Genomic DNA, 27440 nt, shown 5'->3' with positions numbered 1-27440 from the left:
TTTTAATCTATAACATACACTAACTACAGAGAGATAAAAAAATGATGTCTTGACTATGATGATAAGCTTCAGGTACCAAACGATGAGCAGTATTAAAGGGGAGAAACTTATCAACTATTAATTTTGTTAAAATGAAATATTCCCCTTATTGCTTAGGGTTAAATGTTCAACTGGGTGACATGGTAGGACCGCTTAAGTTGCTAATGGAGGTGCACTAATATTAAACAGAATTATCTTTAGGACTTAGTAAAGTTCCAGGACTGAGCTGTTCTAAAAATACGTGGGGACAGTTATAATTTTTTAGCCTCTTTTCCTAAGGAAATGAGGTTTATGCAACCACACTGAATGAGTCTGTCTGAAAGTGCCTTACCAAAAACTTTTGAGCCAGTTGGCAAGTTTCAGCTAATATTGACAGAGGATGAGATGTGTTGGAGATACTATGTTTCTTCATGTTTTCCTAAAGTAAACATTTGGGTAGGGGAGAGAAATGAATAACCCTAAAGGTTAAAACACTTCACTTTGAGGTCGATTAGATTTTTTGCCACCAAAGAGCCTTCTCAGGAGAGAGATGTTACAAAAGTTCCTAAGGAAGAGCTTTGATCTAAGCATACTTCACTTTAGGCGCAGAATAACCTAACCACAGGGCAAAAAGCCACATGCTACATTAAGTTTTATTTTCAGTTTTTGAAATTATTGATGACTTTTTTCCATCATTTATGTAAGAAATTCAATCCAAATTATTCTAGAAGCTCTGTTTTGTAATAGTCTGTGCAATGAATATGCATCAATGTCCCCACGGGCTAATCTTGTTTCTATAGTGAAACCATTTGTTTCTGTAATGAAAATAAATACTGTAATGTGGCATTGATATGGTGTTAAGGATGGAATTTGGTTATGCTTTTGTGGAAAATCATCATTCTTACAAAACCCAGCAAAATAAAAAGATATTCCTTCATGTTAATGTTACAATTACTCATTAACCTGTGGATCCCACATGGTGTCAAATTCGAGAAAAAATGCTTCAGATGTCTCAAGCTGGCATTAACTTATTCTGGATGTATAGTCACAGCATCATTATTTGAATTTATTATTTTCCTTTTTTTGGTACTGAATCTAAGAAATGTTAATTTATGTGGGTACTACAAAGAGGTTGGTGTTACTTTGTGAGTGGCGGCAGTAATTTCCTGTCCCTGTGGATGTCATAGGTGGCATGCCAAAACCTACTGATTTTTTTTTTTGTCTCACAGTCAATATTGATGATAAATGTATCAGAATCATGAACACTGATTGTGAAGTCATGTTGGTGCTGAACTATTTCCATCAATGTTTAAGGAACTGTTTTGGTCTCTTCTAGAAAGTCTTAGTGATACAGAATCAAACTGGAAGCTTCTGTCCTGTGCCCGGGTGAGGAGAGGACATCCAGACATTTCAGTAGCAGGGCATGTGGAGATAAGAGCACAAAATGCAAACATAGAAGTATAGACCTTAGTGGAAGATACAGACACTCGATTGAATCAGGGAGCTTAAATCCTAGGAATGGCAGGGCACTGAGGAAAAAGTTTCTGAAGTATCAGTGTTTCTGCTGATTGTAAAGGATGCATGAATGTAATTTGTCAGTTGTGGACTACTGTCAGCTAAACTCGGAGAAAAGGAGAAATCCAAATCTTAGTGCTCTTTAAAGAGCAGCAAATATGTTAGGCTGTTAAATGCTTTAGAAATGTGAAGTGCTCATTACTTATAGGAGCTGTGGATGTTTTAAAAATAACCTATCTTTTGGCATTTGGTTCAGAAAATTTGTTTGAAGTGGGAGATCTTTTTGTATGATGTGTGGCTCATGCTGAGATTTGAACAACATTGGAATTAGCTTTTGATTCAAACTGGTTTGTAGTAATATATACATATGGGAGTGAATAGACTCAAGAAAAACAGAATAGCAGTGTGTATTTGTAAGTTACTTTTAAAATTCTGGTGTTGTAGGAATATTAGCTAATTACTTCTGATTGGATCCAGCTGGAAAACTTCATGTTACCTGCAATGGGGCTATCGTGCATTTCTGGATGCAGCCTAAAAGGAGCTGAAGAAAAAACTGAAAACAAATCCTACGTATAACCATGTAATAGATTGAATTTTCATTTGGTTGGGGGTTAAAAACTCTGAAAATGCTTTATTCTGAGGCAAAACAGAAAGTCAGATATGCTCTTGCTTCCAGGCAGGCTGCCTGTTAGTGGAGTCCAAGTTAGGCAAACTTCCATTAAGACCTGTCCAATCTCCAGTTCTGCTGAAATCAATGTGTTCCCAGACTACTTTCTAATTTTAACATATTCGTATTTTCAGCAGAAAAATTGTTCCTTTACCAAAATTTCCAACCAACTCTAATTTGTTTATGATCATGTATGTGTAAGTGCAAGACCTTTCAGCAAAACATCAAGCCTAAGGAGACCAGAAAGAGATCCATAAGAGAACTGAGGGACATCAAAACTGAACTTCAAAGACAACCTTCTCTTTGATTTAGTCAGAAACTCCTTTGGATAATAAAAATATTTGAGCACCAAGAATGAGGTTTTATTGAGACTAGCAGGAATGTCTTCTAGAAGCACATTGCTATTCAACATAAGACAGTATAGCCTCACTTAGGAGGAAGTGAAATGCTTCATGCACTTGGGGATGAGAATATCTTGGACATTTATAGCATGAAAAAATGGAAAAGCTGTCCTTAATTTTCCTGCCACAAAGTAACCACTTAAAATAAAAAGCAGTTCATGCCTCTGGAGCCTTCAAAGGACTTTCTGTTGGTTAAACTCATTTATTCTACTTAACTACAGGCTGTCTTAAAACTACTGATCTCCACTGGGTAACTCTGTAGTCTGTCATCAAGAAAAAAGCTGAAGCCCCTATGGGTATTGTTGCAAATAGATTTATTGGATGCATTAGCCTCAATCCAATCTCTTTTTCTTGTGATTTAACTCCACCTTAAGTAACTGCATTTCTCTGTCCTAGTGTATGTTAGTAGAACAGAACATTTTGGCTTCACATCTTACTGAAGAAAACAGTGGATACAACTAAAAAAAAACAAACATAAGAAATTAAAAAAATAGGTTTGGGATATAATTTGAACTTGAGACATATATAGCCTATTTGTGAATACCTAGCTGAAGGGTTTTCAAATAGTGAAGTTGGCCACAGCAGCTCAGTTTTGAAGGAGGGGTACAGCAGGGGAAAGACATGTCTGGTTGCATTAAAAACATCAGCAACACATGGTCCAGACATCTAAATTCTACAGATTGTAGGTTTCAATAGCTTTTTCTAGAATAGTTTTTGTTGACTTTTCTTTCAGTATAGAGCTTATAATGTTCTAAAAATGTTTTCTTCTCTAAACAGAACTTTCCAGAGTCAATTAAGTTTGGCAAGCCAAAAAGGCCACAAAGCTACTATTTTGTATTTGGTTGCCAAGGAGTATATCTCTACCAGTTCATAAGTTTGTCCCCTCCTCAGCCATCCATTTTTTGTTGTTCAAGAGACAACATTCCACAAGCATCTCATGTATCAACACTTCAAGTACACTTATCTGCAGTAGATAAACACAAAAAAACACATACAGAGATTCTTTGCTAGAAATGGCATTATTTGATGTAAATAGGAGGAGGAATGATTAATACTTTTCCTTTAAGCGCTTTCATTAGGCTTGTCTTCCATGGAAAATGAGATTGTTATAGCACGACCTTGAAAGAGGTCACCCTTGATAAAGTGCTTGACATCTTTTTGCTCTCAAAGTTGTCATTAACCTAGTGGTTCCAAATGTTTGTAGACTTCAGTAGACTGTGCTCATGGCCAATTAATCTGTTAAACAGAATTTGTCCCTGGCTACAATAGAAACAGAAAAACAGAAACATGTTTACAGTTGCACACAGAGAGGCACTCATTTTTAACCTTTAACCCTGGTTGATCAACTGTAAAATGCACCAGTACTGCTTCTTTAAATTTGTTAACACATGAAACCAATTTAAGGGTGGTGATTTAAAAACATTGATTAAAAAGCAGGTTTGTTGGTTGTTGTTGTTTTTTGTTTGTTTGTTTTTAAGAGAAATTAAGAAATACTAAAATTTAGTGGATGTTAGCAAGTATCTCTTGGGGAAGCCTCAAGTGCACTGAGAATCTGAAACCAAATGAGAAATTCTTATTCATCTGATAAGTAAACCTCTTCTTTTCTTTTTCCTTTTTAAAGAGAGAGTGAAGAAAAGCCTGCAAATAGGTGATTGGGGTAAGTTTCTGTATTCAGAAAAGTAAAAAATTGAAGGAAAAGAAAGCCAGATGTTTTAAGAGGAAATACTTCTCTATTTTTAGCAGATATATAGTAGAAAAGAAAAACAGTATTTGCTGAAGTAATAGCTCAAACTATGGCTTGACATCCTCAGGCATCATAAAATGCCTCAAAGAAATCTGAAAGCAGCACCTCTATTCTTTTAGAATAGGAAAGAGTAAACCACATTTATTAGTTAGTAATTATTTGTCTCTTCCTTATTAGCTTCTTCCACTTAAGAAGTGAACAGCTGCCAACAAGTAAGACCGTTCTCTGTTGTTTTAAATAACTACTTGCAAGCAAGTAAACAGTCACAACCTGTTTTCTGCCCCTTTGCAGCACAGGGAACTGCCCTTTGCAGGAGAGAGTATGGTTAACGGGGAACATGAGACAGCTAACCTTGCAGCTAGTGGGGAAATTGCCACATGACAAGCTTTAAATACTTTCACCCCAAGGAAACAATATTAAACTCTCACTGATCTACTTACCCTACCAGAAATCTAATCAGACATATTTAGGGAGACCCAGGATCTGGTTGTCACTTGTTGATGAGTTAACACTGATTGTGGTTGCGTTGCTGTTTGCTTCTTTTGCAAAGTAAAACATGAAGTGAGACCTAAAGACAAACCAATGGTATTTAATGATGATCCTTGCTAAAAGTTTGCATGTGGTACAACATATTCAACTATTGCTCTGCTCTTTGTAGGGTATTTGGTGCTCACCCAAGGTTTTTTTCTCCAGTATGTTTAAATAAGTTGTTGGTTAGAGCTATGTTTAGCATACCAGAGGGTGTTAAGAGCAATCCACAAGGAGGATTCCTGATTGCCTATGATGCAACAGAGCTGTACCTTGTTGGATTTTGCAGGTCAGTTGGCATTTCTCTTTAAGCTTAGACTTGTCGAAACTAACCTGCATTCTGGTGCATGGCTCAATGACAAGGGTAGTAACTTTAAAAAAATATGAAGGCAGTGTGTATTGACTGCTCATTCAACAATATCAGAGGGAGAAGGAAATGCTGTTCCACTGTATTAGAGAAAAAGGTGCAAGAGGATTGTTTGGTTCTACGGGAGGAATTTAACTTGGGTGCAGGGAGGACTTGACCTTTGTTTCCGCTACTTGTCTCCAGCACTTTGTCATAACACAGATACCACATATTCATCCAGCTCAACACTATGGCTTCTTTCTGTCAGCCTATAATGTGTGCTGAGAGCATAAACAGCTGCACTGCTATGGCAGGGGCATTGCCAGCAACGGCTAAAAATTGTCTCTGGGGCTTCTGTGTAAACCATGGGTTCCGAATGGTAACTCAAGGTGTCAGTTCAAACCCTTTCCTGCCTCCCTCTTCAGGACACACATATACAATGGGACAGGAGAGCGGTCCCAGCTTCTTCACACTAAGGTTGTGTCCACCCATTAACTGCTAACTGTCTTAAGTAAAAGGCAAATTGTATACTGTAACATCACTTCCTGGAATAGTACTACTTTGTTTTCAAATCTGCCTTAAAATGCTCCTGATACCTTTGCCATCTTCAGCCCATCTGAGATGGGCTGATAATACTGGAAACTATCCTTTATCTGCTTCAAGTTCGGTTTCTAAACACTACAAGTAAAGAATGGGAAGATCTACTTTCAGGTTGCTTGTGACGACTAGTAACTAGGTGTTTGCCTTTCTCACTCGCTTCAGCAGGCTTTTCTGTCCTCACAAAGATGACAGTCTGCAGCTGTCCACAGACTGTACATCAAAATTACATCTCAGGTCTAGATCCTCTGTTTGGGATTACTTAGAAAAAGGAAGAACAGATTTGCGGAACTTAAAGCATTACTAGTGGAGGAGGCTTCCAGAAATTTGGGGAGTTGTGATTAAAAACGAGCTCTTTGTATTGGTAAGGCCTTGGTTTGAGGCACCTTTTGCACTCAGAGGATCCTGTCTTCTGGTTCTCAAAACAGGATTGTATAAGACTGTCAGAGCCTGGAGGAAGCCAATAGAAAATTATCATGTGCTGATATATACCTGAACAGTAGAACTGAGATTCTTGGTTTGTTCACCACTTTCAGCTCATTGATAGTACTAGAAAGACAGATGCAGCCTTTTACTGAGATTATACACACTAGAAAAAAAAACCACTTTTCTCTATTCTGAATCTTCTGTGTAATAACTAATGCTGTACATGCCTGCTGAACAATTTTTTTTCTTTGTATTATTCATGGGAAGAAAGAAATGTAGATAATCACGTACAGTATTTCCCAGTGACACCTGAAATGTAATGGGCAATAAAACATAGTTGTTAATGCTGAGCGGTTTCTTCCACATACAAAGAACTGTGGAACAGAGCTGCAAAAATGGTACTGTTGCTTAAGCTATTAGTTTCCATAGTTAGGGATTATTTTTCAGGCTTTCATCCTGCTTTTCTCCTTTTCTCAAGCTAGTAACACTGAGCTCATGTAAGCCATCCTGCTGTTGTCCAAGTTGGCTCAGAATCCCACTTTGCACTGCCCAGAGCAAGGAGGAAGCCTGTGCTCTGCATCAGTATATTGTCTTGTAGGCTCCCTTAGCCTTCATTGTTGCTTTGTTCTGCCAGCTTCCCCTGCAACCCGGTGTGTAGCTCTAGCTTCTCTCTTTGGTTCTGTGGGACAGCACAGGAAAGAAATATAGAGGACATGGAATGTGCTGTTCAGGTCATGGTAGAGAAGATACAGAGCAGGATGCAGCTGCAAGCAGGTAGCGGCAGGAGATGTGAAGGGAAAGGCTAGATATGAAGAGAAACTTGAGAGCAGAAATGCTGCTTTGTTGAATATCTGACACAGCTATTAGGCTGTAGGTTTCCCGAGCTGCTCGCTAAGGATGTGTTGCTCTAGGACACGGCAGCATACATGCTCTCACTTTAAACTAGCTAGATCAGGATCTACTGCAACAGCGTTTTAGACAGCTAACCTGTGCTGAGATACTCTGCCATCAGCAGTTCCCAGGCTAGGCAGTTCAAAGCTAGCTCAGGCATAGCTGTTTCAGCTTCAGTAATATTTGCATAGACATGCCCTGAAGTGAATTTGGGAAGTAATCACACATGTTAATGGTTGGACTCGATGATCCAGTGGGTCTTTTCCAACCTAGTGATTCTATGATTCTCTGTTGCCAGGGCGCTGAATGTACCAAAAGGCTGACCAGAGCAAATACAGCCTGTTGATGCACTCATAGCCCTAAGAGCAACCCTGTTCTTGTCAAAGTACGTTCCTGCACTTCACAAAAGTCTGCTTTTTAGGGGGACTTGTAGAGGCTTTTGTTTAGGCTTCATACATGTTGTCCACCAGTTCCCAGGAATGTTAATCTGGTCCATAGCCCTGCCAGTTGATGAGGTACTGAAACTTACCACAAAGTAATCAAAACCTGCTTCCCTTAATATTCTGGCTGCCTTTGTACCGTGGCTGCAGCCCAGGCATAGATTGCTGGTGGAAAATGGGTGATGAGGCATTGTCACGTTAAACAGGTGAGATTCTGACAGGTGGCTAAGGAGGCCCTCTCGTCGAGTTGCAAGATTAAAAATCTCAGACTTGATGGACAGTTTGACTGAAGGGTTACATGTGTGTGCTTATATATGTTTTTGCCACGAGTCAGAATCCAGTTACCTGTGAGAGTCTCCTTAGAGACTGATGCTCACAGGGTTAATATGTGTGGTTTGCAGCCCCAGATGGGATGGCCACCAGCTTCTTGCAGCAAAGCCCTCAGAGAGACAATTTCACAGTGCTGGGGGCACTAAGTAGTTTAATTCAAGTGACAGATTAAAACAAATTTGGAACTGCCTTGATAAATTCACTGCTGCATTAGTGCTTAAACACCTATAACCAGTTAACAATTAGATATAAAGCGAGTAACAGTAAAAGCTCAAGTTAGTAGATATTTTCCCAGGGAGACATCTGATAGAGTCAGGGGAGCAATTCTTACCAAGACGTTTCTTCTTGGTGGAGGAAGGTCTAAAGGACCTTGGTCCAAGTCCATCTACCCATCCATCACATAAGATGGCCATTTTTTTCTTCGTCAAAGAAATGGGTTTTCAGGTTTCAGCTTTATACCTTTTGAAAATGTTTTGGCACTCCTTGGTGGGGTGGGGACTGAGTCAATTCGTGTGTGTTGATGGGGCCTTGGCAAGGCCAGCTGTGTCATCAGAAAAGGTAGAGAGCTCAGTCTGTGCTTTTGGGGGTGTCTGTTTTTATCTGAAGCAGCATCAGGCTGTGAGGCCTCCAACTCACCTCAGGTGCCACTTAGTTGATAGAACACCACCCAATCCATCTGTTTTACCAGATGCATTGTCTGTTGCTGGCTGCTCCTTTTGCCAGCTGCTCTCTTTTGCAAAAACCAAGCTTATTTTGCCATTCACAAGGCCTAATAAATCTGTTATGCCACAGGCATTAGTGGGAAAACCTAACATACTGGGTTGATCTTCATGCATCTCAGCGCAATTAAGTCTTGTTGGTGCCCTCAAAGCCCTAACGCATCCTTTCCATCGTTTCATGTTCTCTGTAGATTCAGATGGACAATGACAACATATCGTGTATTATTGTCAAGGTTATGTTTTAAAGTGGGAGATTATGGACCAGAGCGGAGGTCAGAAGTCAATTCTGCTGTCATGAAATCAGCATGTTTTACAGCTTCTGAAATAGCCTTTGCAACATACAGGCAAAAGACATTAACATTAATACTCTATAAATTCATTTATATGTATTTAACTTTCATTGTTTTAAATGTAAAACCGCAACAATAAGAAGATAGGTAATGAACTGTCCAAGTGTTGTTAAATGTTTATAATTTTTTAGTCTCAATAAAAAAATTCAAGATCTCAAAGTTTGCTGTTATTTGCAATATTAAATTTAATATTTTTTGCTTAAGATCTTAATATTTAGAAGTGATGACCATTTAGCATTGTTAGAGAAATTAAAGCGTGCTGCAGTTATTACCTGCAAACCAAGTATCTGTTGTTTCCTTTCTGGCATCTAAAATGGTGTCTAGAATTTGCTGGTTCTGTAGAGAACTGCCATTTTAGCTGCAAAAACTGTGAAAGGAAATGAGATGAGAAAACACCATGAATAGAAGAGAATCTTTATCATTAAAATAAGACACCAGAATCACAAGAAATGATGTAGTGAGCAAAACCTTAATCGACAGCTTGATGCACTCAGTCAGGGTTTTTATTTTGCCGTGATCATTTTGCATGTTATAGTCTCCTATAATTCTCCATCCAGGAGAATCCTCCATTTGCCTGGAACTATTCTCCTTTCATATATGGGAAAATGTAGTACTCCAGTCCTTTGACCAAGTGTATATTGCATGCCAAGAAAGCTCTAAAAGCATCAAGTAATAGTTCTCAATGGAAATTCATCATGGGGGTATCCTTTTCTCGTATATAAGAAGACTGTCTTTGACAAGTTACAAAAACTAAAACTGGCATATCTCTTCTTTCCTTTTTGCCTTTGTTTGCATCATAACAAACTGAGATTGACAGTCCCCAGCTGCTTTCTTCAATCTGAGCCCCACTTTTAATTTCTTAAATATCTTCTTAAGTCAGGCTTGATTTATAACACATTTGTCTGTCTCACAGAATATTCTCATTCTCAATGAATAATCACATTAGCAGTCATGCAGTATTAGCAAAACTGGGTCAGATCATGCGATTTGTATTTTTTCACACTAATACATGGGGAAGCAAAATCATCTTCAGCAGCCTGGGTGATCTGCTGGTATTGTGCTGCCTAATTCGGCTCAAGAGTTAGATGTGTTGCATTCACTCAGTTAGGTTTTGCATGTGATGGAAAACACATTCCTGCTGTGGGCTACAATCTGTTTTAGAAACACCTTAATCCAGTGGTAGCTAAAGAAGCAGTGATTTTATAAATACTTCTGTAAGATTGGTATATGAGGCTTTTCTTTTCCATGAGTGCATAGTGTTTTTTATTTTATTTTTTTTTTTCAATTAGAAAGTTGCATGTACCGTTCAGGTGTTGGTTTGGGTTTTTTAAATATTAAATCCTTAGGTACCAGTACAATTGATGTGGTCGACAATTAAAACAGCTGTTCAGCAAGAATTTTACCATAATGTAGACTAACCTACATTATGGTAAAATTACAACTGTGAAAAGCGATTTCTAGGTTCTGGTATCTAACAGTACGGATTCTACTAAGAAACCTAGGAAGAGGATCATGCCTTCATCTTGGTAGCTTGTTGTTGTTACTCCCTTAGGAAAACTCAATACATCTTTGGTGTAATAAATAGCAGCTACAGCCTAAACCAGCAAGTGAGCATTTAGTAAGCAGTTTCATATCTCACTGAAAGACTTCAGGACAGGACAGTGGATTTAAAAACATCTCTACAAATGTCTCTGCATTAATTCAAATTGAAAGCTTCATACGGAAGCAGTAACAGAATGTTACAGTGCAGAAAAGGGACCAGTAGGAGCAGGTCATCCTCCCCTGCCTGTTGAAGAATGGTTGGATGCTGCCAGAGGTCTGCAGGGGGCTGCAGGACAGTACCTCGCAGCCAGAACACATCACACACTACCAGCCAGGGAGCAGGGCAGGATAGGGGACAGCCAGAACAGACTAAGCCCTAGGCACTGGGCCCCTCTGTGGGGATGGGGACAGACTGAGATTGGTGTCCACAGGGCCTTAACAGTTGTCTTAGTCATTATTAGCAGTTTTGATATCTATTAATACTGCTTTTCTCCCCCCCAAAATTGCCTTACTGGAGAATAAATACAGTCTTCCCGTCATATAAAAGGGAAAACTCATTGACATTGGTTTAGACTTTGCAACTGAGGACACTTGATGGCTGTATCTTTCAGTCAAGGTGGGCTCAATAAGAAGATAATTATTTTTCTTTATAAACCACAGTTTTCTTCAGTGACAAACTGCTTGTAAGAGTGCTGCCACTGCCATTTGCTGCTGAGCTGTGCAACAAAGCAGTACCTGAAACATGTGTCTCTAATTCCATACCAATTATTGTACAATCTTCTTTCTAAACCTATTGTTTCTGTGTCAGTTACAACAGCTTTTGCTGTTGCCTAGCATGGCTTTTTATCACTTGGACAAAGAAGCCATTTCTCCATCATGATGTTACTTGCCAAAGTCTCCTGGTGCTTTCTGGCATTCAGGCTGAATATCATGCTTCCTGTCATTAAATAACATTTCCATGACAGGCTTGTTATTCTTCCAGGTTCCAATAAAGTCTGTAATGATTTCTTATTTTTTGAAATCAAGGTCAAGAGTCTCAAGCCCATCTTCCCTTACTTTGAGCTGTCTTGGAATAACACAGTATGATAATTTAGTGCTTCTTAAAGCTGATACTATCCTGGCCTTACTTTGAATGCCAGTCTCAGGTGAGTCTTCACTGGTAACTTTACCTTTGATATACTTTGTAGGTATCATTCTATTGTGTCATACAGTTGACAGAAGTGATAGGCATGACCACTAGATGTGGGTACTTCAGTGTTTGAAGTTGTTAATAGTGTAGTGTACAAAGGGAAGAACTTTCTGCTTGAACCTGGAAGGTTTTACGTTGCAATTTGGATTTCAGAAAGGAATTTATTGAAACTGGAATACATACAGGTGCTCTGAAGCTAACCCTTCCCCTCCTGCAAAAAGCATGTCTTGATCTGTTATGACCAAAAGTGATCAGCAGTGATTCTACATTTCAAATAAATTCATTTTCAATGAGGACACAATACTTTATCCGTAAAACACCCAGCCTATCCTGTCCTAGCAAAATGATGCCTTTGTTATTCACTGGGAAGGGGTGACACTCACTGGTCAGAATATTTAGTGCCATAAATTGAGTGAGTTTAAAGGGTCCTTTGAAAGGTTTTAATGCGTGTTTTGGAAGTGGAAAAAGAAAGAGAGTATCTCAACACACAAATACAGGAGAGAAGCAACAATTAGCTGGAAGTGACAAAACTTGCAGGCTGTATTAGCAGCCTTTGGACAGTTCTGGGTTCCTTAGTGAATAAATGGCAACTATTGTCCTTCCTTATACATCCTTATGCACATTCTTCTTGGCACCAAGTTTTATCAATTTTTTTAAAGCTATTTTTTTTTCAAGTTTACAAATTGATTACTTTTTCTGAGGCCTAATAGGAGATATGGTTGAAGTGGTAATATCTGCAGGCTGTATAAAAATATCCAGTTCTTGTCTTTGCTTAATTTACAGTGGAAAAGGTATAAAGTGCCCTGTCATCTTGATAGACAATATGAAGAATGTGAATTACCCCTGGCCTTTTATTTATTACTAGTAAGGGCAGTAAAAGAAGGCAAAGGGATTTTGAAAGAAGGTAATGGAAATGGCAGGGATCTGGAAGGAATTAAGGGGCTGTACTCAGAGGAAGATTTCAATACCTCTATACATGCATAAGGCCTGTAACAATGGTAGGAGTGGAGGATCAGTCTCATAAAAAAGATGAGAACCTACGGACTCACTGATTTCAAGAAGTATTTGTAAATTTATATTTGAGTTGTTTGATATTGTTATTTTAGGGACTAGGAAAAATTCCTGTGACTGTTGACTGGAGGATGGTCTGAGCTCCAAGAGATCCGAGTTCTGTGTGCTGTGGACACTATCCTGACGTATGGACAAGTCTGTTCACCTTTGTGTCTTTCTCCATTTACCCATCACTGCAATCGCTAATTGGAAGTAAAAGCCGTCTGGATAAAGAAACTGCCTTTTAGAGCACAGCATCCAACCGATTGGGGCACTCAGAGCCTGTGAGGGCTTCTCTGTACTAGTGTACTCTTCTCATATAAAATGCAATAAGAAAAAAAGAATCCTATAACTCTGGTTACCTTGCTTTTATATCTGCATTTTCTTTATGGTGAAAGCAATGCTACTATTTGAAGGAAAGGCTAAAGATTTACATATTCATCTGCCTAGACTTTTCTAGCATTGGACACAGGCAATACACTTTAGCTGCAATCTCCTTATCAGCTTGCTCTTTTCCATTTGTCAAAGGCTGGCTTATGTTTCAGTATCTCTTCTCAGCACTTTGCTCTGCTTTTCTTTTTTGGATTGTCACTCGCCAGAATGCTGCCTAAGGGGAAGAATTGGACTTTTGCCCCCTCTGCTGGCTGATTTATCTTTGGTCAGTGGAGTGGCTCATTAAAGCAATGTATCCGTTTTATTGTGACTTGGACAGATTTCTGTACCCCCTATAACATACCACCATTTTCAGAGAGGTAAGCATTGTGGGCTGGAAGTAAAACTGCTGAATAATATGCTCAGCAACTTGTGTAAGTTGAAGTGAAAGAAGTAGCAACGTTGAGTGGTGGGCTGAGCAACTTGTGTGTCGTGAGATCCTGGCTAAAATCTGTCCTTAGCTAAAATCTGTCCTGTGCTAAAAGCACTGCTAGCTTTTACTAAGATGTATTATCTGGATCTCTTTCCCCTTTCAGCTGTGTTTTTTTTTATAAAGACATTTCAACCCCGAGTATTTGCCTTTAATTAAGGAATAGAAATCATTAAGGTGCCCACCACAAACACATTTTTCTTTGCTTATGCCATCAGAAGTGGTGAAACAGCTGCCTGGATATGACAGACTCAGAGAAATCAGATTTTAGTTTTCAGTAACCATGATAAACATTTCCCTGTTGGCTCGTTCCCTCTTCTAGTCCTTCAGTGCAGGTTTGGCTTACTCTTTTACGCAGTCTTGCCTCAGGCCTTTACCAGCTGTCTCTCACCCATGAAAAGCCAGTGCAGAATGTATTCAGGGGCAGAACTTGAGACAATTAGGTAGCAGCTAGGCATCAGGAAAGGTTTACTAAAGGCATCCAGAAGATTGTTGCCCATTGAGAGGTTAGGTAAGAGCCTCGAAAAACTTGCTTCTTTAGGTGTCTTAGTCACATTTGAGAAGTTTTCAGAGAAAATACTGAACAGTTTCAAATTTTCCCCTTGGAAATCAATGTGGCATAATTTTTATTTATTAATTCTAGCAGTAGATCAAGATGTCAGATCCTTGGGATACAGCCAACAGCCCTGAACTATATGCATGGGTAAGAACAGGGTTTGCAATCTGAAGCTGCCTCTTTACAACTAGGTGCCTAAAATCATTCCCCTGTATTTCGCCCAGTCTTTCTGCTTGGTGCTAATGACTAGATCCTGCTGCTTTTGCTTCAGAGCTAAAGCCTGGGCTTTAGGTTTTAACACACTTCAGACACTGATGAGATTCATACCTACATCTTCCACCTTTCAGTACAACATCCAAATGATTTAGCTAGGAGAATAAGTCACAGGCAGAGCAGTCTCAAGCTAGGGAATTCTGAGGGATTTATTGCCTAACAATGCAAACTTCTGATCACTGATTTGGTTACTGGAAAAAAAAAAAAACCACAAACAATCAAACACGTTAAACTTTCATCCTCCCCCATCTCTGATCTCAACTTTTTATACATTCAGCACAGGTTATACTCAGTCCTTAAAAAGTCATCCATGAAGGTGATAGGCATCATGAGCTGTTGAGGTGGTACGTGACCATTTCTTCCTGTGACTGCATAGCAATGTTTTTCTACTACTCTTTCCTATGGGTTTGTCATGGTGCAGCAAGGTCAGGGCTACTTAATGAGTGGGAGCAAACCAGGAGCAGATGCTGAGCCCCACCATAAATGAGGACAGTGTCTTCACCAACAAGGGCCTGCATGGCACCCAAGTAGAGTAGGAAGACCAGGGTGCTAATAACAAGGTCTGTTAGCAGTGCCAGACAAGCTGGGTAGGGAACTGGCCACATATTTACTGTGATTTGTTGTAGCAACTGAACACTGGAAATAAAAGTGACTTGCAAGAAGAGCTCACAAATGTTACAGTTTATGGACTGGTTTACTTAATCATTCTTATATTATATGGCATGGTAAAATCATCCTTTATATGGACTTCACTCAATTTATGTAGTTCCTTTCCTATTATATTCCCATTATATTTTTTAAAAGAAAAAAAGAACACCATTTTCTCTTTTGTGTTACATGGGAGTAACGCTTTAAATCCTAAACTTTTATTTGTACTGCAAAAAATCACCTAGACAAAGATATGAAAACAATTTAAAATGTTTATTAAGGTGATGAAAACAAAAAAGTACTGTAAAGAATTGCCTTTAAGCTTTATAATAAACATGGTGGAAAGACGGCAAAGACATTGTATGCATCAAAGTAATGGGTATTCTGCCAGTATTTAAGCACTTAATCAACTAGGATTCAGTGGCACATTTTGTTTTCCAGTCATCATGAATTTTAATTTTGCTTTATTTTTAAACTGTTTTGGGGGGCAGGAGTATATATTTTGAGATTTCTGAATTTTTTTCTTGATGTGAATGGTGATACCATAAATACTATGGTAGTAGCTGTTTCTCCTGTATTCGTGTATGTTGTGATTTTATGGAATGCTTTTAATGAAACATTTTTCATTGAAGTTACTGTTCCTTACTACAGTCATATGTCTATTTCTATTTCAATTAATAAATTATCAATTACGATACCTTTTTCCTGCAGCACATAAGTTTTATATCAATCAACGAAATGTGAAACGTTAAACATTCACTGACAAGCTTCTATGGGAAATTATACCTGATAATGTGAGTTTTGCCTATTGATTTAACTGTTTTCAGTCTTTCTGTGATTTTTATTCCATGTATCTTAGTAGTTATTTAATGCAAAATTATATTCACCTAAGAATTAACTGATTAAAAAAAAAAGTACTTGTGGTGAAAAATGTTAGATAAATGAGAGAGCTAAAACTAGATCTACCGTTCAACTTGAGGAGTCACTAAATGTTTTCTTTTTACAGATTTCTTTTGGTGCTGATTTGTTTAATATTCAGTGTACTGTCTACAATAGAACATTATTCTGAATTTGCTACTGGAACACTTTTTTGGATGGTAAGTGAACTTTTCTGGAAAAGGCTCTAGTTATTTTGACTAAATCTAAGTTGCTTTAGGTGAACAAGGGAGAAAACTGCTAAAAATCCTCATGCAAAGCATGCTACTAGGACATTTAAAATACTCCCTGCTTTCACTAAATATTTCAATAGTGATGACTATTTAATAGATCTGTAAACTCTTGAGAATACTTGATAGAAAACCAGGTTCATATACTTGCTTTCATAAGGTATGAAATTGTACCCTGCAGCCCTTATAGTTGACAACTGGTATTCATCAGTTATATGCAGTGTAGAACAGGATGTCCTGTAGGCAGAAATGCATTTTTAAAATGTATCTCTTATATGTCTTAATGTAAAAATTGACTGAGAACCATGCTCTTCAGAAGTCTTTGTATCTCATGGGTAAGTGATTTCTGTCAGGCTAGTTTGTTGCTATATGTAACAGGAGGAGCTTCTAACACACTTCTAGGTATCAGTGTTTTGGCTTTGGATTTGATGCTTGTTAGCTGTTGTTACTGTTAGCAATCCACTAGGGTGTAAGATTCTTTTCCAGCATACATCAAGTTCTGTACTTGGGAATTTGCAAAAGCATAAAGACATTGTGTTGCGTATCTAATATCCTTGTGCTGTTAGGATCCTAAGTAAAAATTTAAAAAACCAGATGTTTATTGAAAAATCTGCTCAGTTGGAGGTATACAAAGGTTGCTTATTGTTTTCACAGTAGCCATGGAACATTTTTTTATTGCTGGACTAAGAGGCTGATTTACAGATGAAATATACCTGAACTATGTTACCAGAGTTGAGCTATTCAGTCTCTTAAAAATGTGAGATTGCATCCAGCAACCACCTATAAACTATTGCAACATACATACAGTATTTTGAGGTGTTAATTTGAAGTAGATGGGAAATAAAAGTACAGACAATTTGCATCAGGACTCTAGACAATGCTCCTCCTCTGTTTCCCCCTTCCCCTCTTTATCTGTAGAAAGTTAAGAAGAGAGATGAAGCATCCTTGAATAAAAAACGAGTAAATCACTTTTATCTGTATTTTAGCAATTCAAATCCTTTGATCTCTATGTGTGATAATCTCAGTGGTCTTATTCTAATTTCTTTTCCTAAGTGGTGGCTTCTGATGTGATGGATTTTGGTTTTCAGTCTGGTTTGAAAATAAGTATCAGTTACTTATTTGTTTTCATGTGGCTTAGTCTACTTGAGTGTATGCAGCTTTTGCATGCAATTGACTAAGCCATCATTCAGATTCCTGAGTTATTTTGGGATTTTGTTTAATGTTAATCCTGTGACAAATGTCGCTTGTCCTTTAAGCCATATTTAGTGTCAAGGAGAGTGTAGTGTTCTGCCAATCATTTGTAGTCTTCTCATACTTAGTAAAGGATGTAGAGTGATTATAGGTCAGTATAACCACCAACCAAAACAGTAATACTGGCAAAGATTCAATGCTTAGCTGATTGTATTTTTTGTGGCTGGTATGTGCTCGTGCAGACACATATTATTGTTGGACCAAAAAATAACTGGATAAAGACCGATGCGAGATTCACATCATGCCCACATAGCATGACCAGCTATTTTTAAATGATGTTATCATTTAACAAATGAATGATTCATAGTCAGTGGCACTGCTGGAGCAATTTCTTGGCCACCTTGTGTTGCAGCCTTACCCTGGAGGATAACTGTTTTGAGTTTATTTTCCTCCCTGCTGTTTCCTGAGCTTCATTCCTAGAAATGGCCAGTACAGAGGTTAGCTGTTCTGACTGCTGTAGATTCATTTGCCTAGAAAGTATTTGTCTTAAAACTGTGAGTCTTAGAGTTTGCTCTGAAATGAATTCACTTCAATTACAACACTTGAAAGATTGCTTTTAGAGCTAATTGAATTAGTTCTTTTTCATAGAGCGTTGAGGTTTCTTGTTTCTAGTAGTTAATACACCGCTCAAGAAAGTTTCTTGAGTTGTTTAAGGAAGATCTTGGCTGCCTTCTTATCCTGGTCATATGGTCTGTAACAAACTTCCACAAAGATGTCACCTTTAGTGGATTGTTGTCAGATCATGATTTGGTGCAATAGTGATTAATACCCATCTTCTGGAAGAAGTCTGTCATGCCTCTTTTAAGTCCCCTGTCTGAGGTCCCTGTGCATTTCTTCCGGTATTTAATGCCCTATATATTGGAGCAGGTACTGTCTTAAGAAATCCTCCACTGTGATCACCAGAACTAATGGCCAGAACTAAGCAGCCAAAAGAGCAGTGTGAGGGATGACTATGGGCAGTTCTGTAACTGCAACTGTTAAAATAGAAGAATTTACCCTATTGTATACTAAAAATAAGTTTTTGAAATAATCCTGCCAAGGTGTTTATGGACTTGGGATACAGCCTCACAGTTTATCAGTCCATGCTTGACTATCAGAGGATGTGTAACAATGGTGTATGTACCTGCTAAACAGTGCTTTCCTCCCCCGTCCACTTAGTTACTCTCTAGATGTTTTTGGCACTCACGGAGGCATTTGTCAGGGTTCACTTGCTTTTTTTAACAGCTTCTTCCAAATAGAAGTCAAGAATAGTGATTATGGGATTTCCTTGATAGAGTTGACTCCTAATTATTACTTGTGTTTATCTGATGCCTTCACGATGGTTTTCATAAGTGCTCCTTAATATCATGCGACGACAGAATGTGTTTGTGATTGTTGCCTGATCTGCAGAGTTGTGTCCCCATGCACTTTTCTGACAGGAACCTGGCTTTTGAAGAGTGTTTGTCTTGAAGAAGGCAGAACCTGACAGCTGTCTTTTTGTTCTCTCATCCTTAACCTGTTGCTCATGATTCTTCTTTTGATGTCAAATTCTTTCAAAATGTGTATTCTGAGTAATGAAGAGAACAGGCATAGGAGTATTTTTTTTAATTGTTAACCCTATCTTCTTAAAGTAATTTCATACTTCACTTTTTGACTGATATATTTACAGATGGTTTGTTAATAAATAATTGAAAGAAGAAAAAAATAGTCTTGAAATAGTGGAATTGGTTTAAATCTACTTGTTCTTTAAATAAATATATGCACTTTTGTCATTACCTTGGATTCCTGTCACTGGTCAACATTTCTATTAACTGTATTTTTCTAGAGTTCTAGCTATTTTACTTCTTTTTGCTTTCACTTGTTGAAATTTGCCATGCTAGTTCAATAGGTCAATCAAATAAGTGCTGATTTCTTGGGACGTCTTTCATTACAAAAATTCTCCTTGCTTAATTGTTCTTTTGACTTTTAATATTTGTAGCTTCCATGTAAGCCTTCCTTTTCTATTCCTTGTTCTAAGAATGATCCTCTAAACTATAATTACTGTAGTGTTTAAATTTATGCTTTTTCAGCCACTTTCTTCTCTGGGTCCCTTACAAAGACATGTCTGCGTCTTGATGTATAAAGCTTTATTTCAGGTGTGTGTTCATGTTACATGAAAAATTTTTGTTTTCATTTGTTAGTATTATTAGGTGATTGTTCAAAGCGAAGGATGTCTTGAGCTATTCTCAAAGAGTTGCTAATGTATTAGCATAGACTTTTTGCAAGTCAATAGAAAAACCTTGAAGTTGTCCAAGATCACAGTAGCTATGCGACTGAGATTAAAAAGGAAAAAAAAGTGTTTTTACTTAATGTTCCCATGGAAATAATTGCTTTTGTTAAAAAATATTGTGCTGGAAAAAGAAAAAAATTATGTTTTCAGCAAAGTATGTATGCTTATGTCCATATATTTTTTTCAGGCTTCCTTTACCACGTCCCATCTAGGTAACATTTTATGCTTCAACCTTGTCCCAAATATTAATTCCCTTATATATGCAGTTATAATTTTATCTTATTTAAAATTGATTCTGTTGAAAAATCAGTTTTAAAAAGCTGCCAGAGCATCAAATACATACTTTTACCTAACCAGCAGGAGGCTGTAATGTTTTCGTAGTGATTCAGTAATTTGTGTGTCAGCTTTGATTCATAAATGGCACCTAGATCTTTATGGATGTGGCATTAAAAAATAAACTATAAAGTGGGCCAGGTGTAATTCCTCCTTTGAGGATTAATCTCATTGACTGTTTTCATGGTTAGTGTTCATATATTTTTCTACCAGGAGAGGTCACCGTGGTAGTTTACAAAAGACAATTTTTATTGTAAAAGGCATAAATGGAGAGTGTCTTAGCTCTTGGGAGCATTTTCACTAATTGTGCTGTTCTAAAAACAAGAACTAAATATTATTTTTATCATACACATGATGTTTTTATACACTAAGGGTTAAGAATACAATAAATCTTCAATTTGTACAATGCCAGTCTTGTAGGTGAAGGGGGAATTCTTTGTGGTTTTAATATCTTGATGTGAATTACTTTTGAAATACAAGAATACCAAGAATGTATTTGAATTTGTGAAAGTAGAGTGGGTTTTGCTATGAAGTGTATTGATTCAACTTTGTTAATTTAATTTCTGCTTGTAGGCCATGATGTATTTAATGTTAAGGTCATGACAAGTGGAATGAAGGGGTGACAGGAAACATTGCTTATCTTAATGCACGTTCCCATTCAGAGTGCTTAATCCAAATGTGAAATCACTGCAACATTTTCATGCTAAGTGCTAATGGCAAAACTATGTAGGAGTTGATAATGGATTGGACCAAAAGCTGAGTTATTTCGTTGCTGTATCTCTAATGGTGGTCTGTTTTCAGTGCAAAAAGGAAGACTTTCTTGCAAATCTATTATATATTAAACCAGGTAAAGGGCTTTTGAGTCTTTTTGCTTTCACCAGAGTTCACTAGGTTCTAGCCATATTCTCCTGATGGATTGTTTCCTACTGTGGTTTTCTCAGGCTTATGTGGTAAGACTTTATAGGGGGCATCTGCTGTCCTAGAAGATTTGTGCAGCATAGCCACGAACAAGATAGATAGTCTTAGTGCTTCATGTGGATCACATTGATCTGGGATCACCTTCCCTGTTTCAGCAAGACTGGATCCTAGATTCTAGTGTTTTTTCTAAATGAGCTCAGCTCCTATGGTACCTCTTCCTTTGGGAGACAGACTTTGCGCATCTGCCTTCCTCTGACATGTTTCTTTGCTGGTAAAAGCAATAGCATTCCTTCCAAACACATTAACATGAGTAGTTCATAGCAGTACAGTACTAGAGGGTATGCAGTACCCATAAAGACTGTGTTCTCAGGATCCTCGCTTGTCTCTATTGTAGGCCCTCACTGCCCTCTTGCATTGCTTGGTTGCTAGATATCCTCATGTAGTGACTATATTTAGTGTGTAATGACTATATTTAGCATGTAGATTTTGTTAACGTTTCTCTGTTTGCAAATTCTGTTGGAGAAAAGGCTGAAATGTGAGATTAGATGCTCCCATATGGGCTGCTGCTTAGGCTTTTCAAGAGAAAGGCTTATGCTGTGGCTGTATTTAGGAGTCAGGTCTAAAGGGAAGGATTTCATGAAAGTGGTCCAGGCTGGAGACGGGTCACATCATCCTGTGTCTTCCCTGAAGCTACTGCTTGGTTTTGGCACTCTACAAAGATTTATTCTGCATCATATGCCATGAACACATGCTCCTGCTGTATATATGGACTAGGCTTCTTGAAGTACCCAAAGTTCAGAGTACAAAGTGACAATTGGCTTACTTAAGCCAGCTAAAGAATGTGTGTATTTAACTGCTCTGTTAACTTTGCTCTGAACTGCACCTCAGGATGGCTTTTGTTTTTTGAAAGTAGTGAATTGATGACACCGTTTTCCAAGTGTATGTTTTAGAAAGAGGACACACTCTTCATGTCTACAGTGGAAAGGCTCTCTTGTTTCTTTATTTTTGTCTCTGATTTTGAACCTACTCCCATCCAAGCTATGTAGTCTTACAATAAAATGTTGTGTCATCTTTAATCTGTTAGCAGAGTGCAAATAAGGCTACATGGTATATAAACTTAATTTGGTCTTCTCTATGATTAATGATGAAGTGTATATATTCTAACAAGTTTAAGGACAATTTCTCCATCCCATCAAAGCGATTGCTGTTAGGAAGTAAAAATGGTGAATTTTTATACATTTCCCGCTTTCATACTAATTTATAACACTAAATCTGTGCTTTGCCACATGCGACTTAGGGCCTTCTCCAGGTCTGTTTAATAAAGTGATATGTTGATGGTTTAATACATGAGGTTCACATGTACTTCTCCTTCTGGCTGCACCAGATCATTTCTTAGAGATTGATAATGGATTTCTTACAAAATATGGCATACAGAGCAAGTCTCGTAATTTTTATTGGCATTTTGTGATATTCGTGTAGTCTTCATTGCCTGTGTAACAGTAGGTATTAATGAGGTATCCAGTCCCTTAAAAGAACTGCTTCAGTAAAAAACCCACACTGTATCTTTTATACTATGGAAGAGTCAGACTATGTTAGTGTAGAATATATCTGATTAAAAATGACTGAAAGATAAATCAAAAGTTTTTGCTCTATTCTTTTATTCCTTGTAAACCTGTGAGAGAGAAAAATAAGAAAAAGAAAACTTGTTTCTTTCTGAGCTTCTTGTTAATCTGTGGGAAGATGAAAAAATAGATCAGGAACATTATATTATCACAAGATAAAACATTATTAAAATAGATATGGAATATTGTTTCATAAATCAAGCATATTAGGAAAAAAAAATTGAGTCCAAAAGTCTTTCAACACATTCCATACCTTTAAGTTGTCTGCTAAGTGATCTTGCTGAATTGCCATAGTCTTTCTGGAATCAAATGTAACCATCAAGCTTCTTAATATGAATTATAGTAGAATTATTCCTGTGGTTTGTATTACCTTGTGGTATGCCCAGTACAGAACGTGTTGTGCTGAATGATTGCTGTGTGATTTTCAACTATCCAAAATATAAATCCTTATGCGGTAAGTATGACTGAGATGAATTAACAAAGGGCCAACTCAAAATGCCCTTGGTCAATTTTTACTCACTTCTTACGCTAGCTCTATTGAGTTTTGTGTGCAGAGTGGTTTCAGAATGAGGCCCAAGAGACCAAAGTAGCATTTTTTACTTGGGAGTGAGAGGAAGGTGAAGAGGTACATGCAGGATTTTTCCAATTCCTCTCCTCAAAATTTTGAGATTATCTCCAATTGAAAGGTTAAGAAACATGGGTACAGTTATTTACAATTCTGAAGTAGATATTCACATTGTATAGATTCCACTCCAGGATCAAAGCTAAACCCTTCCCCTCCTACTAGAGGTCAGGCTTCAAGACATGCTTTTGGGGAACTGGAAGGGTCCTGTGGGGTATTGGTTGATCCATAGAGAAATTAAGAACTTGAGGCACTAAATTCTTGATTCACTCTTTGATTTGGGTTGCTTCAGTGGTATCTTTCTGAATTAAGCAATTCTAGAAAAAAGTCTTGCTTAAAAAGAGTTGAGACTGTAGTTAATTTTCTTTGTAAAGAAAATGTTGCCTGCTTAATCAGAATTAAAAAATGCATCTTCCTCTCTGACTTACCCAACTCACTTGAATGGTAGTTGTCACACGCAATGTGAGTAGAGCACCATGTGCTTCCCTCATTGGTGTACAACTTCATTCTGTACAGGAAACAGCAAATGTCAATAAACTGAAAGGTAAAGATATTCCTGTTATGAAGTCAGCAAATTCAGCATATTTATGTTCATGGGAACATTTTTTAAAAAAGTGTTACACAAATCCTTTTGTATTCAAACTACAGACTTTTAAACATTAAGTGCATTGGTTTTGTCTAAGAGATGTAATTCTGAATAAGCAAATGATACTGTAGGACACTTAGCAGCATTTAAAACCTTTTTTTCTATGTATTGATTATTGTATTTTTACATATGATATTTGTAATCTCTATAACAGCAAGCATGATGGTAAGAAATAAAGACAGTATCAGTAGGTTTTCATAACATTTGAGTAACTATTAAGCTAAACAGGTCACTAAATTGACATTTTCAACTCTAAGGACTGGAAAACCTTAAAGACAGGTTATCAGATTAAATTTTGGACAGAAGTACACGTGTGCAAACATTTGGACTGTTAAACCTTTATGCCTGCTTCTGAGGCTTCATTGTTTTGAGCTGCCATTCCTTGATTGAATCTTCATGAGCACACACTATTCATTTAGCCATCTCACTTCCTCCTTTTACCCGAACACCTAAATATTCCAATAAAAAAAGTGAAGAGAGCCTTGTGTGTGCTCTCCACCTAAAACACAGCTGCAGCTGAGAAAATACTTGTCTTTTTCATGTGTGCGCTTTAATCATGCCAGCTGAACTCCTTCCCTTCTCCTGCTTACTTCGTGCAGTTATCCATAACCATACTGGAATATATTGTAAATTCTGGTTATATATATTTTATTTAGACACTCTTCTGTATAAAATGTTGATTTTCTGTGCTAATGTGAGCATTTTTCTGTTTAATCATCAATGGCATTCCTGGGTAAAAGTTGAAGGCTTTTCCACAAGAGTTTGTAGTTTGACTGACTGAATTAGATACGGATGGAAATTATTTGCATACATTTTTCCCTTTAAACTTTTTTTTTCATATTTTTAATAAAATTAATAAAAGAGAATTATACTAAGAATAACATAAACTTGATTATGTATTGTTTTATGGTTTATTTTGTGGTGAAAACAGAACACTTCCACAGAGTCTAGACTTAGGAAAAAATATGCAAAGATGACATAAGTTTAAGAGCTTCCACCTGTCTGAGCAAAGAGTGTTATAGGTATATGTTTGGGTTTTTTTTTTCCCAGACTACAGGGACAAGCACAGAATAATGGAACTGCTGATACTGACTTTAGCAGATTTTAAGCAGTATAAGCCCAATTTAAAGCCTGTCATTATATTATATATCCATTCTTTTCACTGGATAGGTAGTTACTGCATGTTAGATGTTTTCCCTAATATTGCTGTGGCAATCTGAATTGCCAGAAGTATCCATTAGCGCTAACAAAACAGGATGAGACTAACCTGTGCGTGTGAAGAATCTGGTCCTTACTGTTGTTTCCTTACTCGGTGTTTGGCTTCCTGGAAGTTAATTGAAGCCGCAGTGCTGCCTAAAGACTCTCTCTGCTGGTACATTTGTCAATACAGTGTGCCTCTGGTGTGTCTCTGGAGAAGATTCAGTGCCGCTGACAAAGGATGATGCTCTGTGTTTTTGCACATCTGTTTAATGATCCTTTAATGGGTCATGGCAAACGTCCTGCCAGTTTATGGCAACTTTTCTTTTCAAAGGATATACAGCTTTGCTTTCCTTCTCTTTCCTCACAGGAGTTCAGAGAAGGGTTGCTGAGAAAAATGGAAGGCTGACACTCAAAGTTGACTGCTAGATAGAGTAGCCAATAGTATTTTTTGGCTCTATTTTGATCAAGCTTGATATGACTCTTACTTTTTTGAGGTAATCATTCCTACTTGTTATTTTTGGTTTTGATTTTATTAGAGGAGTTCATCCCTGGCACTCTGTTGATGCCAAATGGCTTTCTAGGTTTATGAAAACTGCTTAGTATCTTCCAGCATGTATTTCTTCCCTCACCAATTGCAGAAGAAGGGGAAAAATGCTGCTGGGAGCCTAATTAGAAATGTTTCATAGGATCCTTGTGAGTATAATAACATTTTGAAAGGAAGGGTTCTGGAAGATTTCAGAAGGATGATGGAGAAACATTTCAAACTGACATGGGGATGAATGTCAATTAAGAGCATATTTGGCATATTATTTTTTTTGCAATTTTTTTTCACATTTTTTTTCTAGTTCGTGTTTTGTATTTTTTCTGACTTGACACAAAATTGCTGTTGTTGTTTTTTACTTTCTTTTCTTTTCTTTACCAGAATGTAAATGCGAGACAATAAATTTAAGGTTCTGGAAAGTGTTTAAATGTGTAGAAGGAAAAGAAGGCAGGCTAAGGAATTTTTAAAGGTGAATTTATTGAAGTGAAGCATGATCTGCCTTGACAGTCCTGGAAATGGACGTCTTCTGTCTTTTATTAGAAGTGTGCACAAAAATAATCTTCATTCTTTTTTCTTTCTTTTTCTTTTTTTTTTCTTTTTTTTTTTTTTTTTGTTGGAGGTATCACCTATAGAGCTGTGACGCTGTGATATTTATCCAGTTTTCACGCTTTTTTGGTCTTTGGCCTTTCTGAGGATGCCAAGAAGTTGTTAATTGCTGTGGTTTTGGACAAAATGAACTGTGATCAGTAATTAGTAGGTTCTTTCCTCTTCCTTCATCTTGTCAACAATTTATTATCCCTTTCCACAGAATGTGCAGGATTTCCCATATTTAACAAAGGTGGGTTCTTGGTGGTAGCTGAAATAAACTCATAGGTTCTGGAATTTTCCTTGACAATAAAGTATCCCTAGGCCAAATATAGTTTTAATTTCTGTTTTTAAAAGTACGCTTAGAGCATAATCAAGGAATGACTTAAATCTAAGAAGGTTTTGCTTTCTCAGTACTTACCTATTTGTCTCCTTTCTAAGCTATTTTTTACTGAACTGGACCAGTGGTTCTAATATGCAGTTTCTGTAGAAATGATTCTTCCACTGCCATCAGTGTTGTCTGTTAGAACCAACATTGAATAAACTGCCACTGAGTGGCAGTTTAAGTATGCTTTTGATGCAGTTTGATGGCATAGTTGTTTTTGTTCTAATTGTTATCCCTTGTCAAAGGGTATTATCGACAAAGTCACATAAGTTACACTGTCTAATTGTGTTTCTTCCTCTAAGGCTGTGAACACGTATTTCTGGGGTAGAGCTCAGTGGAGCTCAGCTTACAAGGAGCAGCTGAGGGAGCTGGGGTTGTTTAGCCTGGAGAAGAGGAGGCTGAGGGGAGACCTTATTGCTCTCTACAACTACCTGAAAGGAGGTTGTAGACAGGAGGGAGCCGGCCTCTTCTCCCAAGTGACAGGGGACAGGACAAGGGGGGATGGCCTCAAGCTGTGCCATGGGAGGTTCAGACTGGATATCAGGAAAAAAAAATTCACATGAAGGGTCATTGGGCACTGGGATAGGCTGCCCAGGGAGGTGGTTGAGTCACTGTCCGTGGAGGTATTTAAAGGACGGGTAGATGAGGTGCTCTGGCAGATAGGAATGGTTGTACTCGATGATCTAAGAGGACTTCTCCAAGTGATTCTAATCTCCTAGTGATTCTATGATTCTATTTTAGCCTGCCGATAAGGACGTGGAACTGTTTGCTTTGGAAATGCTCTTTCAGTTCAACCTTTGGTACTAGCTTTCTGCCAAATTACAGAAAGAA

At 37.7% G+C, this 27440-nt stretch overlaps 1 protein-coding gene across 6 annotated transcripts in view; it reads left to right on the top strand.

Annotated features, from left to right (window-relative positions):
• The window catches only part of LOC104066628 (potassium voltage-gated channel subfamily KQT member 1), a 488485-nt gene that overhangs the window by 8390 nt on the left and 452655 nt on the right, over positions 1-27440 (top strand). For all 6 annotated transcript variants that reach the window (XM_054079175.1, XM_054079191.1, XM_054079196.1 and 3 more), the window contains exon 3: positions 16099-16189. In XM_054079175.1, the coding sequence (XP_053935150.1) occupies positions 16099-16189 (91 nt within the window). The remainder of the gene's footprint in view (positions 1-16098; positions 16190-27440) is intronic.

Source organism: Cuculus canorus, chromosome 1, assembly GCF_017976375.1.
Source record: "Cuculus canorus isolate bCucCan1 chromosome 1, bCucCan1.pri, whole genome shotgun sequence".
Classification (NCBI taxonomy): Eukaryota; Metazoa; Chordata; class Aves; order Cuculiformes; family Cuculidae; genus Cuculus; species Cuculus canorus.
Note: the sequence above shows the minus strand (reverse complement) of the source record. Positions and strands in the feature narration are given on the sequence as shown.